Genomic DNA, 17,324 nt, shown 5'->3' with positions numbered 1-17,324 from the left:
ATTTTTTTCTGGAAAAAGAGATGTTGGTGGCAGACATGTGTGAATTAATTCAGGTTTTCTTCCTCTTCCACCCATGAAGAGCAGAACCCCACTGGAACTTGGCTGCTGCTATAGGACTTGCAGATAAGCAAGCTTTGGGGTCACAGATACAAGTTGCTTGCTACCAAAAATGGGGGTACCTGATCTCGGGATTATATTTTAACATGGCACTGATACTAATCAAGGCAGAAAGCATTTGAGACAGAGGAATGATAGCATCTGAATTAAAGTCTGCAAGGTCTAGCATTAGAGTTTAGTAATCCACTAACATTTAGGGCCTCCATTTCAGAGCGAGAAGAATGAACAAAAAGAAGTTCATGGGGCACCTGGGGGGCTCAGTTGGTTAAGTGTCTGCCTTTGGCTTAGGTCATGATCCCAGGGTCCTGGGATCGAGCCCCACATCAGGCTCCCTGCTAGGCAGGAAGCCTGCTTCTCCCTCTCCCTCTGCTCACTGCTCTGTCTACTTGTGCTCTCTCTCTATCTCTCTAATAAATAAATAAAATAAATAAAATGTATTTTACAAAAAGAAGTTCACTACACAGGAGCAGAGTGAAAGAGAGGTTGGAGGTTAGCTTCCTCTGGTTTTAATGATAGTATCCTTTCTCACTAATAAATATGACCTAATAAATAGGGAAGTTATTACTTTTTCTTCTTATACTAGGAGGCCCGAAAGGAGTGAGTTGAAGAGTGCTGGAAGCATAGGCAGGTGGACTCGAATCCACTAAGAAAGACAGAAATGTGAGGAGAGGATACTGAATGTTCCCCTCTAACAGCCATCTCCCCAACTCCTACCTCCCACTGGAGTAGTCACTAAAACCTAATTTTCTCAGAAGCAAACTTAGGCCTTAAAGATTTGGAAGAGATTCAGAATTATAAGTAGTGTAGTAGTCCAGTAAAGTTCATATGTATATATTTTTAAAAAGTAAAATTTATGGGGGTGCCTGGGTGGCTCAGTTGGTTAAGCATCCAACTCTTCATTTCAGCTCAGGTCATGATCACAGGGTTCTGGGATGGAGTCCTGAGTTGGGCTCTGCTCTTAGCAAAGAGTCTGCTTGAGGATTCTCTCTCTTCCTTTCCCTCTACCCCTCACCCTGCTCGCTCTCTCTAAAGATACAAAATATTATTTTATTTATTTATAAAATAAATATATCTTTAAAAATAAGAAAAATTTATGTAGGCTGATTAGAATCTTATTTCAAAATCTATAGATGTCAGTTAGAATAGATGTAGAGAAAAGAGTAAAACTGCTTTTTTATTTAAGTAGTAACTGAAGAGGCACCTGGTAGCTCACCAGGTTAAGTGTCTGCCTTTTAAATGGATGCACTCCTGGAAAGCTATAAACTTCCAAGACTGAAACAGGAAGAAATTGACAACCTGAATAGATCAATATCTAGTAATGAGATTGAAGAAGTGATCAAAAACTTCCCCCAAAACAAGAGCCCAGGACCTGACAGATCTCCTGGGGAATACTACCAAACATTCAAAGAAGAAATAATACCTATTCTCCTGAAGCTGTTTCAGAAAATAGAAACAGAAGGAAAACTTCCAGAGTCTTTCTATGAAGCCGGCATTACCCTGATCCCTAAACCAGGCAAAGACCCCATCAAAAAGGAGAATTTCAGACCAATATCCCTGATGAATATGGATGCCAAGATTCTCAACAAGATCCTTGCTAATAGAATCCAACAGTACATCCCACCATGACCAGGTGGGATTTATCCCTGGGATGCAAGGGTGGTTCAACATTTGCAAATCAATAAATGTGATAGAACAAATCAATAAGAGAAGAGTGAAGAACCACGTGGTCCTCTCAGTTGATGCAGAAAAAGCATTTGACAAAATACAGCATCCATTCCTAATTAAAATTTCAAAGTATAGGGATAGAGGACTGTTTCTCAACTTCATAAAATCTATTTATGAAAAACCCACAGCAATTATCATTCTCAATGGGGAAAAAGCTGACAGCCTTCCCTTTGAGATCAGGAACATGACAAGGATGCCCACCCTTGCTACTGTTGTTCAACAATGTACTAGAAGTCCTAGCAACATCAATGAGAAAACAAAAAGAAATAAAAGGTATTCAAACTGACGACGAAGAAGTCAAACTCTTTGTCTCTGCAGATGACATGATACTTTATATGGAAAACCCAAAAGACTCCACCCCCAAACTACTAGAACTCATACAGCAATTCAGTAATGTGGCAGGATAAAAAAAAATCAATGCACAGAAATCAGTTGCTTTCTTATACACTAAAAATGAAAATATAGAAAGGGAAATTAGAGAATAGATTGCATTTACTATAGCACCAAGAAGCATAAGATACCTGGGAATAAACCTAACCAAAGAGGTAAAGATCTGTATTGAGGAACTACAGAACACTCATGAAAGAAATTGAGGAAGACACAAAAAGATGGAAAAGCATTCCATGTCCATGGATCAGAAGAATAAACATTGTTAAAATGTCTATACTGCCCAAAGCAATCTATACTTTCAGTGCCATCCTGATCAAAATTTCACTGGCATTTTCAAAGTGCTGGAATAAGCAATCCTAAATTTTGTATGGAACCAAAAAGGACCCTGAATTGCTAAGGAAATGTTGAAAAAGAAAAACGAAACTGGGGACATCATGTTGCCTGATTTCGAGCTTTACTACAAAGCTGTGATCACCAAGATAGCACAGTGCTGGCACAAAACCAGACACACAGACCTGTGGAACAGAGTAGAGAGTCCAGATATGGACCTGCAACTCTGTGGTCAAATAATCTTCGACAAAGCAGGAGAAAATACCCAGTGGGAAAAAAGACAGTCTCTTCAATAAATGGTGCTAGGAAAATTGGACAACTATGTATAGAAGAATGAAACTCAACCATTCTCTTACACCATACACAAAGATAAACTCAAATGGATAAAAGACCTTAATGTGAAGCAGTAATCTATCAAAATCCTAGAGAAGAACATAGGCAGTAACCTCTTTGACATAGGCCACAGCAACTTCTTTCAAGACATGTCTCCAACGGCAAAGGAAACAAAAGTAAAAATGAACTTTTAGGATTTCATCAAGATAAAAAGCTTCTGCAGAGCAAAGGAAAGAGTCAACAAAACAAAGAGGCAGCCCACAGAATGGGAGAAGATGTTCACAAATGACACTTCGAACAAAGGGCTGATATCCAAGATCTATAAAGAACTCCTCAAACTCAACACTCAAAAAACAGATAATCACATCAAAAAATGGACAGAAGACATGAACAGACACTTCTCCAAAGAAGACATACAAATGGCTAACAGACATATGAAAAAATGTTCATCCTCATTAGCTATCAGGGAGATTCAAATCAGAACCACATTGAGACACAATCTTACACCAGTTGGAATGGCCAAAATTAACAAGACAGGAAACAACAAGTGTTGGAGAGGATGTAGATTCCCACTGTTGGTGGGAATGCAAGTTGGTGTAGCCACTTTGGAAAACAGTGCGGAGATTCCTTAAGAAATTAAAAATAGAGATACCCTATAACCCTGCAATTGTACTACTGGATATTTACCCCGAAGATACAGGTGTCTTGAAAAGAAGGGCCATATGTAACCCAATGTTCATAGCAGCAATGGCCACAATAGCCAAACTGTGGAAAGAACTAAGATGCCCTTCAGTAGACAAATGGATAAAGAAGATATGGGCCATATATACAATGGAATATTACACCTCCATCAGAAAGGATGAATACCCAACTTTTGTATCAACATGGATGGGACTGGAGGAGATTATGCTGAGTGAAATAAGCCAAGAAGAGAAAGTCAATTATCATATGTTTTCACTTACTTGTGGAGCATAAGGAATATCATGGAGGACATTAGGAGAAGGAAAGGAAAAGTGAATTAGGGGAAATCGGAGGGGGAGATGAAGCTTGAGAGACTGTGGACTCTGAGAAAAAACTGAGGGTTTTGGAAGGGAGGGGGTGAGGGATGGGTAAGCTTGGTGATGAGTAATAAGGAGGGCACGTATTGCATGGAGCACTGGGTGTGGTGCATAAACAATAAATCTTGGAACGCTAAAAAAATAAAATGAAAAAAAAAATTGTCTGCCTTCTGCTCAGGTCATGATCCCAGGGCCCCTGCCCTGCTCAGTGGAGAGTCTGCTTATCCCTCTCCCTCTGCCTGCCACTCCCCGTGCTTGTGCTCTCTCCCTCTCCCTGCCCAGTGAATAAATAAAATCTTTTAAAAATAAATATAGTAACTAAAATATGGTTGTCTCTAGACTCCAGAAAAGATGTGTATGAGGTGAAAATGAAATTTATAAAAGCTTTAAGAGGATGTTATAATTTTATACTTTGCAATCAGTTTTAGAAACATGTTTATGCATTCAAACTTAAAAGAATACATGAAAGAATAGAGGCTCTTTTCTCTGAGATCATGAGCCAGTATTAGAGACACAGTGCCTAGGTATACTGTAGGTAGTTTCATAAATGTGAATTTTCAGGTTATGAGTATATCTAATTTTTAAGTCTTATATATACATTCTCTGATGACTGAGTATTTATGTCTTTTCTTAAATTATTTTATACTGAGTGTTCCTAATACAGTTTTGAAACTTCAGTCTTTCTACAAATAGTGGCATTCTTCATGTGTTTATAGAACCCTTAAGGTATCCTCATGAATAAGTGTAAGTCAACAATTTGAGATATGTCATATGTTAACTTCTCCTCTGGTGTTAATGTGATCTTTGATTTTATTTAATTCAGGCATTATCATATTACAATTTTGTTGAAAACATTGAAACCACTAGTCTAAAAGAACTTTTTACTTTTACTTTAGGAATGTGTCTCATTGACAACAACTATGTTTTTAGTCTGGCAGCTGTGGAACCATCCATGATGCTCCTGGAAAATGTGAAGAGGCATCTGAAACGTCCTGTGTGGATTAATGCTGATATTCTTCCTGGTCCAAATGGAAATAGCAGGGTAGTGGATGCAAAACCTTTTATAGACACGGTGACATCCTTCTTTCCAGATGTGACATTTTCCCTGGGTTGGACAACAGGATGGCATCCTGAGAAAGTCAATGAAGGTAATAATTTTAAAAATGTATTTCTTATCGGTCAAATTAAAATCTGCTCAAAATACAAAAATAACAGGTTTAAATACAAAACCAAACTCTTATTCCAAAATCTAAGAGCCTAATGGAGATAAAACTCTGGCCCTAAGGCATCTGTATGCTTCTTCTTTCTTTTCTTTTAGATAGACTGCATTTGTTGGTGACATTGTATCACCAAGCTTCGATGGGAAATTTGCATGCTCTAGATTAATCAAAGTTGCCTCTACATACTTTAAACGAATCCTGAATTGGTCTCTTTGAACTTGCAAATCACTCTATACTCTTTTTTTTTTTTTTTTTTCTTTTTACCTTGGAGCAAACTTCCTACATCAGATAAACGATAAATAAGTACTTCTCAGGTGATGTGAGGCCAGAAGGAGGGGGAGTGTTATGGAAGAGCCCAAGTTCTACTCCATGGACATTGAAAAGGGCTCCACAAGTAGTTTGCTGGTTTCATCTCTGTCTGGACAGGGGGAGTGGGAGGCCATGAGACTCTCCTCTAGACTGGATCCCTTCTTCCCTTTCATCTGTTCACTTAAGGATGGACCTGAAATTCAGCTTTTTTTTCCTCCAGTTGAAACTCATTATGCTGTTTGGGTTCATCTTTCTATTTCTTCATACATCCTTAGGCAGTGATTTACAGGTAAACAGCTCAAAAGCCATCAGATGCTCTGGAGCTCCTGTCCACATGGTAAAAATAAATGAAGAAGGTATTTAGAGCCTATGGAGATGTTAGTCTTTACCCTATGTTCAGGGAATTCATCTTTTACTTAGTTTCAGTTGTTTTTTTTTTTAAGCTTTTACTTATTTATTTGACAGAGAGAGAGCATAAGCAGGGGGAGAGCCAGAGGAAGAAGCGGGATCCCCATTGAGCAGAGCGCCTGATGTGGGGCTGGATTCCAGGACCTTGGGATCATGACTGAGCTGAAGGCAAAGGCCCAACTGACTGAGCTACCCAGGCACCACTGCAATTATTGTATTTAGATGTTAACTTTTTAGTCCAACATAAGATCAGAGTAATTGCTGTCTAGTGAGTCGTGACATTTAGGTTTTAACCCCCTGGACCAATAATCGATGTGATTGAGACAAAGAATAATATGCTTATCATAATTCTAATTTTTAAGCATTTCAATTTTAATTAGCTTCATTAAAGAATATTGCTTGTAATTCAAAGTGTTCAAAGAAGGTAAATGAGAAATAGTTTATTAACTTCCTTACTGATTCTAAACTCCTTTTGTCACTGTTTAGTATAATTCTGGCCTAACCTCAGGCTTTAACTAATTAGAATATATCTGGATTTCGAAGTCATTTTGGTGTTGAATGTGTCCAGACTGCTTTTCTCTTATCGGCCTCTTGTCATTACCAACATATGCTTTATGCTTCCTTACTTTTTATTTCTTATAAATACTTATTTATTTTAGAGAGAGAGAGAAAGAGAGGGAGTGCTTGTGAGTGAGGGGTGGGGCAGAGGAGGAGGGAGAGAGAGAATCCCAAGCAGACTGCACACTGAGCTGGAGCCAGATCTTACAACCCCGAGATTGTGACCCAAGCAGAAATCAAGTCAGATGCCCAACCGACTGAGCTACCCAGGCACCCCATGTTTCACAGATTTAGAAAAGAGTTTATAAATTTATTGTCATGCAAATATAGCTTCTGTTAGCAATCCCTTTTTCTAATTACAAAAATTTTCAGGTTTTCAAGGAAAGCAGAACATTGCCCTTCTTTTATGAGGAATTTAGCTGCTAAACTAACATATTCACATAAGCTTTCTGTAAAATATTCCTTTATTTACCAGTACTTTTTATAGGCTGCTTTTGATAGAGGCTGTTATTTATTTATTTATTTATTTATTTATTTATTCTGTTGGGGGAGGGACAGAGGGACAGGGAGATAAGAGTCTCAAGTGGATTCCACACTGAGTGTGGAGCCCAACATGGGGCTTAGTCCTACAACCCTGAGATCACCACCTGAGCAGAAACCAAGAATTGGGCATTTTAGCCCACTGCATCATGGAGATGCCCCATAGAGGCTATTATTTTGAAAATATAATTTTTTTCTTTTTTTTTTAGAGACACAGAGAGAAGGGGGGAGAGAGGCAGGAGAGAGAGAGAAAGAATCCCAAGCAGGCTCTACACCCAGGACAGAGCCTGACAAGGGACTTAGTCTCACAGCCCTGAGATCATGACCTGAGCTGAAATCCAGAGTTGGTCGCTCAACCGAATGAGCTACCCAATGCCCCCCAAAATATAAATTTTTTCCCCAAAGCTTCTATAAACAAGCAAGTGTGTTTTCCACAATCTCTTAACATGATTTAAAACCCATATATAAAAGTCATTTTGGGGATGCCTGGTGGCTTATTCAGATAAGCATCCAACTCTTGATTTTGGCTCAGGTCATCATCTCAGTAACATGGGGTTGAGCCCTGTGTTAGGCTCCATGCTAAAAGCGTGGTCTGCTTCGGATTCTCTCTCTCTCCCTCTCCCCCTGACCCTCCCCCACTTGCATACATGCTTGCTCCCTAAATAAAATTATTTTTAAAAAATGAAAGTAATTTTTCTACTATTTCTACTTTAGGTAAAATGTATAAGTAGTTTGGACTAACCAGAAAATAATCATGAAGATAATTATTTCTTAAACATCTACTACCTAGCAGGCATCTTTCTGTTGGAAAAAAATATTTAAGTAACAAACACAATGGAAAATCTAAATTTATTTATGTACCTTTTTTAAAAGATTATATTTATTTATTTGAGAGAGAGAGAGACAGAGCAAGCATGAGCAGGGGGAGGGGCAGAGAGACAAGCAGACTCCCCACTGAGTATGAACCCCCAACATGCTCGATTCCAGGACCCTGAGATCAGGACCTCAGCTGAAGGCAGATGCCTAGCCAAATGAGCCACCCAGAAACCCCCATAAAATCTAAGTTTATAGAGAATATTAGTGAGGGAGATAGGGTCGCCAGGGTGGCTCAGTCTGTTGGGCCTCTGCCTTTAGCTCAGGTCATGATCCCAGTGTCCTGGGATCGAGCCCTTCATCGGGCTCTCTGCTCAGCAGGGAGTCAGCTTCTCTCCTGCTGCTCTTACACTCTCACTCAGTCTCTCCCTCTCAAAGAAATAAAATCTTTAAAAAGAAAATGAGGCAGATACACCTAAGGTAAGAGCCTTAGAATCATTAAGATAAATATAGTATAAAAGTTTGAGTTTTTTGTCCTTGAGAGATTAGTAAAGCCTTTTTGATATTTTAATGTTTTATTAAATTTGCTCTTAAGTCACTTGTGGCATGATTTTAGACTTGATTTTTTGTCTCTATTTTCCTTTCAAAATATTTTTATGTATTAAGTGGTAATTTAATTCACTCTGAATCTGAATAGAGCTTTTTATAAAATACCTATGAATTACCTACTCATAGGTAATTTAATTTAGTTTTTTATTTAATTGACTTTTAGGATTCCAGTTAGAAAAATTGAATTTCTTTCTTTCATTTCAGGTTACAGTTGGACAATGGTGAAAGAAATGGAGTATATATGTAAGGAGCTAAATCAGCCTATAACATTTCCTGTCAGAGCAGCATTAGTCAGGCAGTCTTGTTCTCAGTTACTTTGGCTGTTAAAGAAATCAAACAGGTATGTGTAAGTTTAACAAAGTAACATATGCGTATGAGATGTGTGAGAAAGAGACAGAGGATGAAAACTGATTATGGAAAGACAGTGCGTGGGGATGCCAGGGTGGCTCAGTCGGTTAAGCGTCTGCCTTCGGCTCACGTCATGTTCCCAGAGTTGTGGAATCGAGCCCCACATTAGGCTTCCCTGCTTCTCCCTCTGCCTCTGCCCCTTCCCCCCACTCATGCATGCTTTCTCTCTCTCAAAAATAAATAAATAAAATCGTAAAAAAAAAGACAGTGTGTGTGAGAAAAAGATGGAGACAGAGAATGAACACTGATTGTGTAAGTGAACAGATCCCCTCACTTGAAAGAAGCTCCTGATTAATCTTCACTTACATAACATCATGTCTTTCACCTCTATTCCTCACAAAAGTTTCTGAACACAGTAGGTGCCCAGTAAATGTCCTTTTCCTATTATGTTACACACTCTCAAAAAGTTTTAAGTTGATAAAATAGTTTCTCTTTGAATTCTATCTTAATTTCAGAAGTTTTTTCCATATAAAATTTTATTATTTTAATATATAATAAAAATTAGTTGGACCACCTATGAAATATCAAGAGATTATAAATGTACAGATATTGAAACAATTTTTAGCCTGTCTTTTTAATATACTAGTCAGTAGAACAAAGAAAATCCAGAAATAAACCCAATCTATCATGGAAATTAGTTTAGGGAAAGCTAGCATTTCAAATCATTGGTGCAAAAGTTCAGTATGGTATGTGAGAATAGGCCAACTGTGCAGAAAAAAAAAACAAAATAAAACTGGCACCTTTCATTCATCTTTCTTCCAAAATGAATTCCAGGTGAATTAAAGACTTAAAATTAAGCATTAAATACACAAAGAAAAAATATGATATTTTCTGTAGTTTCAGAGTGGAGAAGACCTTTCTTAGTAAGAAAGGTACAAGCTGGCTGTTGAGGAGGAGGTAAAGAGATTTTCCTGTATCTGCTGGGGTTTTTTTTGTTTTTTAACTCAAAATAATGTTTGTGCCATCTTGGGGTGGCCTGCTCTTCTCTCCCACATTTCTATGTCTTTATTTTCTTATTTTCTTTATTTGAGCTTTCCATCTTGTTTCTTGATTAAACTAGATGCACAATAAACTAGAGAAGGCAATATCCTAAGGAAAGCAAGAGCATCAAGATAGGAATCTTGGTCCTTGACATGTGGAGGCACAAAATCAGCCCTGAATTATTTGTGCTTTCCCAGCTATGTGAGAAAGAGAGCTAGGCTTGTTTAAGCTATTTTTAAATTTAGGTTTCTATTATAACAGCTGAATTATATTCTCATACAATACATGAACTCATACAAATACCTATATATGAAGCCCTTAAGAAAATCTACAAAGTAAAATAAGATGTTTTCTGATTACAATACAGTAAACCCAGAAACTATAATAAACCCAAAATAAAAAAATAATTCTACTACCTAGATGCCTAAAAAATTTCTCTTAAAACAACTTTTGAGGAAAAACTTAAAATTGTGTGATACTTACAAATTGACAAAAAGGAAAACCTACACAAAAGAAACAATGGCACATGGCTAAAGCAGTGGTCAGAGAAAAAAGCAAAGTCTTAAATACTTGCATTAATAAATATAAATATGTTAATAAATAAAAATATGAAAGTAAAGCATCCAACTCAAGAAATTATGAAGCTATATAAAACATAATTTTAAAAGATAAAAGAAATTAGTGAATCATTGATCAGAAACATGAATAAATCTCAGAGCTGGTTTCTAAAAATAGAGAGATAAGTCCATTATCTAGGTTTTTTTTTTTAAGATTTATTTATTTATTTATATATTTGACAGAGAAAGATCACAAGTAGACAGGCAGGCAGAGAGAGAGACAGAGAGAGAGAGGAGGAGGAGGAAACAGGCTCCCCGCTGAGCAGAGAACCCCAGGCGGAACTCAATCCCAGGACCCTGAGATCATGACCCGAGCCAAAGGCAGAGGCCCAACCCAATGAGCCACCCAGGTGCCCCACTTCTTTTTTTTTAATTTAAATATTTAAAAAATTTATCTGACAGAGAGAGAGAGAGCACAAGCAGGGGTAACGGCAGAGGGAGAGGGAGAAGCAGGCTCCTCGCTGAGCAGGGAGCTGATGCAGGGCTTGATTCCAGGACTTTGAGATCATGACCTGAGCCCAAGGCAGATGCTTAACTGACTGAGCCACCCAGGCACCCCTCTAAGTAAAATCTTTTATCTGTTGCTTAAATTTTAAATTTTGAGTTACTATAGGAATAGTCTGATACGCACAACTATGGCTTTTCTGTGTTCATTCTTTCCTTATCTTCATAGCTTCTTGGGACCAAACCTAATTGAAGAAAGCTTCCACTTTTAGCTCAGGGATGCCATTCCCTCTGTTGCAAAGTGTTTAGGTGGAATGTGCCCCTCATCTAGCAATGTCTTTGGTAGGCTTTCTCTGTCATCTACAGACATAGGCAAATTCTCTTCACTTCTTTACATGCAGTTGATTAAGTATCTGCCTTCCACTTCGGTCAGATCTTGGATCCTGGGATCAAGCCCTGTATCAGGCTTCCTGATCAGCTGAGAGTCTGCTTCTCCCTCTTCCCCTCCCCCACTTGGTGCACATGTGCTTGCTCGCTCTCTCTCTCTCCATCTCCCAAATAGATGAAGTCTTTTTTTTTTTTTTAAGATTTTATTTATTTATTTGACAGAGAGAGACCACAAGTAGGCAGAGGCAGGCAGAGAGAGAGGGAGAAGCAGGCTCCCTGCTGAGCAGAGAGCCCGATGCAGGACTCGATCCCAAGACCCTGGGATCATGACCTGAGCTGAAGGCAGCGGCTTAACCCACTGAGCCACCCAGGTGCCCCTAGATGAAGTCTTTAAAAAAAAAAAAAAAAAAAGGAAGCAAGACCAAAAAAATATTATGCATCATATGATTCCATTTATATAAAATTAAGTAATGGGCAAAAATTAAACTGTACTGGTTAGGGATGGCTATATAGGTAGTAAATAAAGAAAAATAAGAATATGACTACCACAAAGGTCAAGGTTGTGAGCAGTCCAGGGTAGAAGAAATGTTGTGATTACAGAGTGACATATGGGTACTTCCCAGTGTACTGGTGGTTCTCTACTTCTTGATTTGTGTTTTGGTTAACTAGAGTTCATTTTATGATAATTCATTAAAATGCGTATTTATGTCTTATGCATTTTTCCTGTATAATTTCACAATAAAAAGGGCTTAAAAATGAAACCTGAGAATTGATTTGAATAAATACAATTTAGGTACCCTGAGGTAATTTTTTTTCCTATTTCACTTTAAATATAGTAGAGAGAGGATTAAAAGAGGCAGAGTAAGACTGGAGAGCTCCTTTTTTAACTTGAATTCATACCTGTTTCTCATAAGGTTAGTCACCATTGTGTTCAAATAAAATAATGAAGATGGCATTTTAGCAAAAAAATACAGGTTTTTTTTTAGTATTTTTGTTTTATTGAGAAATAAATGAAATTACATCACTGTATAAGTCTTTTTCTAAGATTTATTTATTTATTTGAGAGAGAGAGTGACCCAGTGGGAAGGAATAGAGGGAGAGAGAGAAAGAATCCTAAGAAGACTATGTGCTGAGCGTGGAGCCCAACGTGAGGCTCGATTCCACGCTCCTGAGATCACAACCTGATCACAAAACTAGGCGTCTGACACCTAAACAACTGTGCCACCCAGACGCCCCCATCACTGTATCAGTTTAAGGTGTACAGCATCATGGTTAGATTTATTTATATTGTGAAATGATTACCACCACATGTTCAGATGATCAGTTAACCTCTGTCTTCTCATATAAATACAATAAAAAGAATGAAGAAAAGGAAAAAGAAAAACAATTTCTCCTTGTGTTGAGAACTCAGGATTTACTCTCTGAAAAACTTGTCTATGTAATCATAGAGCAGTGTTAGCTCTAGGCATCATGCTGTACATTAGATCCTTAGTACTTACCTTACAACTCTAAGTTTGTACTTTTGACCACCTGCCCATTTCCCCCTCTGCATCTTCTACCTCTGGTAACCGCAAGTCTAATCTCTTTGTTTATGAGGGTTTTTTTCCTTTTAGATTCTACATGTAAGTGAGATTGTACAGTATTGTCTTTTTCTGTCTGACTTATTTTACTTAGCTAATGCCTTCAGGGTCCTTCCATGCTGTCACAAATGGTAAGATTTCCTCATTCTTTTATGGCTGAATAATACTACACTGTATAAATGTATATACCACAACCTTTTTAATCCATTCATCCACTGATGGACATTTAGGTTGTTTCCATGTCTTGGCTATTGTAAACAATGGTTCTGTGAACATGAAGGTGTGGATATTTTTTAAAGTTAATGTTTTTGTTTCCTTTGGATATATTCCCAGAAGTAGAATTGCTGGATCATAGGGTAGTTTTGAGGATCCTTTGTACTAAGGAACATATCTCATAATTTTTGCATAAATATCTTTTACCTTTTGGTTACATTTATTCCCATGTCTTTTACTATTTTTGATGCTGTTGTATGAGATCAATTTATTTCTTCTTCAGAAATTTCACTGTTAGTATATGAAATGCTACTGGCTTTTGTAAATTAATTTTGTATCCTGTAACTTTACTGAATTCATTGATTAGATCTAACAGGTTTTTGGTTGAATCTTTATACAAAGTCTATGTACAGAATCATGTCATCTGCAATAGAGGCAATTTGACTTCTTTCTAATTCTTACACTTTTTATTTCTTTTTCTTGCCTCATTTCTGTAGCTAGGACTTTCAAGACTATGTTGAATAAGAGTGGTGAGAGTACGCACCCTACTCTTGTTCCTGATCTTAGAGGAAAAGCTTTCATCCTATCATCATAGAGTATGATGTTAGCTGTAGACTTGTCATAAATGGCCTTTATTGTTGAGATATGTTCCTTCTGAGCCTGGTTTATTGAGTTTTTTCATGAGTGGATGTTGAATTTTGTCAGATACTTTTTCTGCACCTACTAAAATGATCATATGATTCTATTCTTTCATTCTATTAAATGTGATGTATAACATTGATTTGTGTGTGTTGAACTATCTTCACATCACAGGGATAAATCCCACTTGATCATGGTGAGTGATTCTTTTATTGTGCTGCAGACTTCGGTTTCATAGTATTTAATTGAGAATTTTTGCATCTATATTCATCAGGGATATTGACTTAACAGTTTTCTTTACTAACAGTGTCCTTTTCTGGACTTGGTATCGAGATAATGCTGGTCTTGTAAAATAAATTTGGGATTGTTTCTTGCTCTTCAGTTGTTTGGAAGAGTTGGAGAAGAATCGGTGTTAATTCTTTACATGTTTGGAAATAGTCACCCAAAGCCATCTGGTTCTGGGCTTTTCTTCATTGGGAGATTTTTTAATTGTTGATTCAATTTGTTTACTAGTAGTTAATCTATCCAGATTTTTAAATTCTTTCTGATTCAGTCTTGGTAAGTTGTAAAAATATAGATCTTAAAGAAATTCTCATTTGTGTGTGTGTCTGTGTGTGTCCTCACCTGTAGCTTAAAATTTCTTTAAGCTTTGCTGCATAGCTGCAAACCAAATGCTGCTGTGGAATAAAATTCCACATAAAATTCAAAGTGCATCTCTAGAATGGTATCACAATCCTTAAGGACAGGAATGTGCCAACATAGCAAGAACACATACCTTGGTTAGACTTTCTTAGTAGTAGTAGAAGAAGGACTTTGGAGACTTTTTTCCTGCATTCTGAAGTGTTTATGGGGAAAATAAGTTTGGAACTACTTAACAGCTTTGCATTTTCTTAGACTCTGATGCAATAGTTTTGTAATAGAAGTAATATCTACTGGAAGAAATGAAAATATATAATTTAAATAACTTTAAAATTCTGAGTATATTCTTAACATCCATGATAAATCTGCATATATTATTATTGTTTTTTTAACGCCCAGAAATGGATCTAAATTTATTCTGTTTGGCATCCTTAGTGACATCCCTTGGCAGTCTTATATCTCATACAAACACCCCCAGAAGGGAGAACGGGGCCACATGTAAGTGAATATGAACGTTGATAATGTCAGTGACATTTGTATCTCTTCATAGTCCCTTGCAGTCATCCCATTGACTCTACCCAGGCTACTGAAAAAAAAAAAAAAACAAAAAAAAAACAAATTAGAGCTGGAGGTTTTGTGTAGGGAACAAATTCCTTATTCAGCATTATAATCTCTTCAGTTTTTTTTGTCCAAAATTTGGCCCATTTTCAGGGTTACTAGTCTGGGTTTCCAAAGCCATTTCACATTCCTGTAATTCAGATATAGCAGTTACCTAAATTTAGATGATGGCAATGTGAATTTTTTTTCTCTCTAGTCCTTTTGATGTTCATGAAGGAATGAAACAGGAACTATATGTTCCAGCACTGCTAATTAATTTTTTTGTCTGTGTGAATTTGGGTTAAAGATAAATGAGAGTAACTATTTTTAGGCTTATTGGAATTCCTCATCACTGTTTCTTATCTTTTACTTTTCACTATAAAATTCTGTTTTATTTTAATGCAGGTACAGCCTGACTGTTTGGACTGGGAAAAATGATAACTATTCCATTGAAGATTTGCTTTGCATTAGAGACCATTTTGACAAAAAACAAGTTTTCTATGATATCTTGGAACCACAAAACCATGAATTTAAACAAGCCATTGGAGTCAAAGTTAATCTCTAAGAAGATTCTTCTAAATTATTTCATGTTTTGGTTTCATAACCCTCTGCTTTGGTCTGAATTAATTACCATATACATTGTGATGATGATGTGCTCTAATTCATCTAATCAAAAAACACTTAGTGCTTATTTTATTTGGCTTATATCCTTATGATACTGTATGTATTTAAAAGATTTGGAAAGAAAGGATTTCAGTGGGCCTGGTCTAATAATAATTTAGGACAATTATGTTTTAAACCCCTTTATAAAATGTAATTTTGATATATTGAAGGTAATTGAAAGAATTTACATGTCATAACCTATAATCACATTACATGTGATACAGGTATAAATCACATTTTGGTTGGCCTTGCATTACAGAGATTCCACTAATTTATGGTACCTTCTTTCTTTTTTCCTGAAAAACTGGTTATTTCAGAGACTAAGGAAGAGTAAGAGGGCTTTAAAGATGTTTTAATTTTCACAGAGTTGAGCAGCTTTGTTGTAACAGAATAAAATCCATTTACTGAAAACAATATAGGTTAAATTAGATGGATCTAGAATTTCCATATTGTTGAGAGCATGCTGACAACTATATATGTTTTTTTTATATTCTTTGTTTCAATTATAGTATTTTATCTGTAGTAAGTACAATACTACTGGAGAGCAGAATTTTAATCCTAGTAACATATCATTTGATTTTCAAGTTTATCACCAGGACCACCTTAGTTCAGGCCCTTGTTTTACTGCTAGAATTTTAAAAAGTTCTTCATGACTTCATTGTTCACATTCTACTCAGAAATGTGCTGAGTATTTCTGTCGAAGAAAACTTTTGTAAGCACCTCTTGCCAGATCGGAAAGCTCCAAGGCCAAGGATCTCTTAAATGTCACTTTATTAAGTTTAACTCTTTCAAGATCTTTCATAAGGTAGCCCACTCTAAACATAAAATGAAGGGAAAATGAGGATTCTTTTGAAGAGTTGTTATGAAGATTGAGATTCATGGAATAGAGGCATCTAGCTCAATGCTTAATACACAGAAGGTACTCAACAAAGTTAGTTCCCTTCTTCTAGACCCGTCATGTGATCATATCCATTGTAGATAGAGAACAGTAAGGGGTATAACACAAAACATTGTAGACATATATTTAAAGAAGACGATTATATTTCCACTTAAAATTTTAGCTCCACTAAGCGCAGTGCTATTTGTCAAATAACACCTAAAACCACTTTCTGTGGTTGTTTGCCAAAAGCAAAAATGCAATTTTATAATTATAAAATTTTAACAATAGCAACAAAGAATAACTCTTAAAATTATAGTAAAAATTAACGTTTACTTTATAAATTTTCTAAAATTACCACTCTTTTATAGAGTTGAATTTATGAATGAACTGCATTTTAGTGAAGTTTTAAATGAAACTAATTTGTCCAGAAGATTATTTTTGCTACTTGATTGTCTGACCCTTGATAATACACACACACACTCATATATACATATGTATATATATTTATTTATTTATTATTTTTTTATTTTAGAGGGAGGCAGAGGGGCAGAAGGAGAGGGAGAGAGAGACTTTTTTTTTTTAAGATTTTATTTATTTATTTGACAGAGATCACAAGTAGGCAGAGAAGCAGGCAGAGAGAGAGGAGGAAGCAGGCTCCCTGCTGAGCAGAGTGCCTGATGCGGGGCTCGATCCCAAGACCCTGGGATCATGACCTGAACTGAAGGCAGAGGCTTTAATCCATTGAGCCACCCAGGCACCCCAAGAGAGAGAGACTTTTAAGCAGGCTCTACACCCAATGTGGAGCCAGACACAGGGCTCGATCTCATGACCGTGAAATCACAAACAGATGAAATCAAGAGTCAAAT

The 17,324-nt window shown here is 36.7% G+C and overlaps 1 protein-coding gene across 1 annotated transcript in view; it reads left to right on the top strand.

Moving 5' to 3' along the window:
- The window catches only part of FAM151B (family with sequence similarity 151 member B), a 29,135-nt gene extending 13,393 nt beyond the window's left edge, over positions 1-15,742 (top strand). Inside the window, exons 4-6 of the mRNA XM_046001210.1 lie at positions 4,884-5,101; positions 8,615-8,750; positions 15,321-15,742. Coding sequence (XP_045857166.1) covers positions 4,884-5,101; positions 8,615-8,750; positions 15,321-15,480 — 514 coding nt within the window. The 3' untranslated portion in view covers positions 15,481-15,742. The remainder of the gene's footprint in view (positions 1-4,883; positions 5,102-8,614; positions 8,751-15,320) is intronic.
- The last annotated feature ends 1,582 nt before the right edge of the window (positions 15,743-17,324 follow it).

The sequence above is a fragment of the Meles meles genome, chromosome 3, assembly GCF_922984935.1.
Source record: "Meles meles chromosome 3, mMelMel3.1 paternal haplotype, whole genome shotgun sequence".
NCBI classification, from domain to species: domain Eukaryota; kingdom Metazoa; phylum Chordata; class Mammalia; order Carnivora; family Mustelidae; genus Meles; species Meles meles.
Note: the sequence above shows the minus strand (reverse complement) of the source record. Positions and strands in the feature narration are given on the sequence as shown.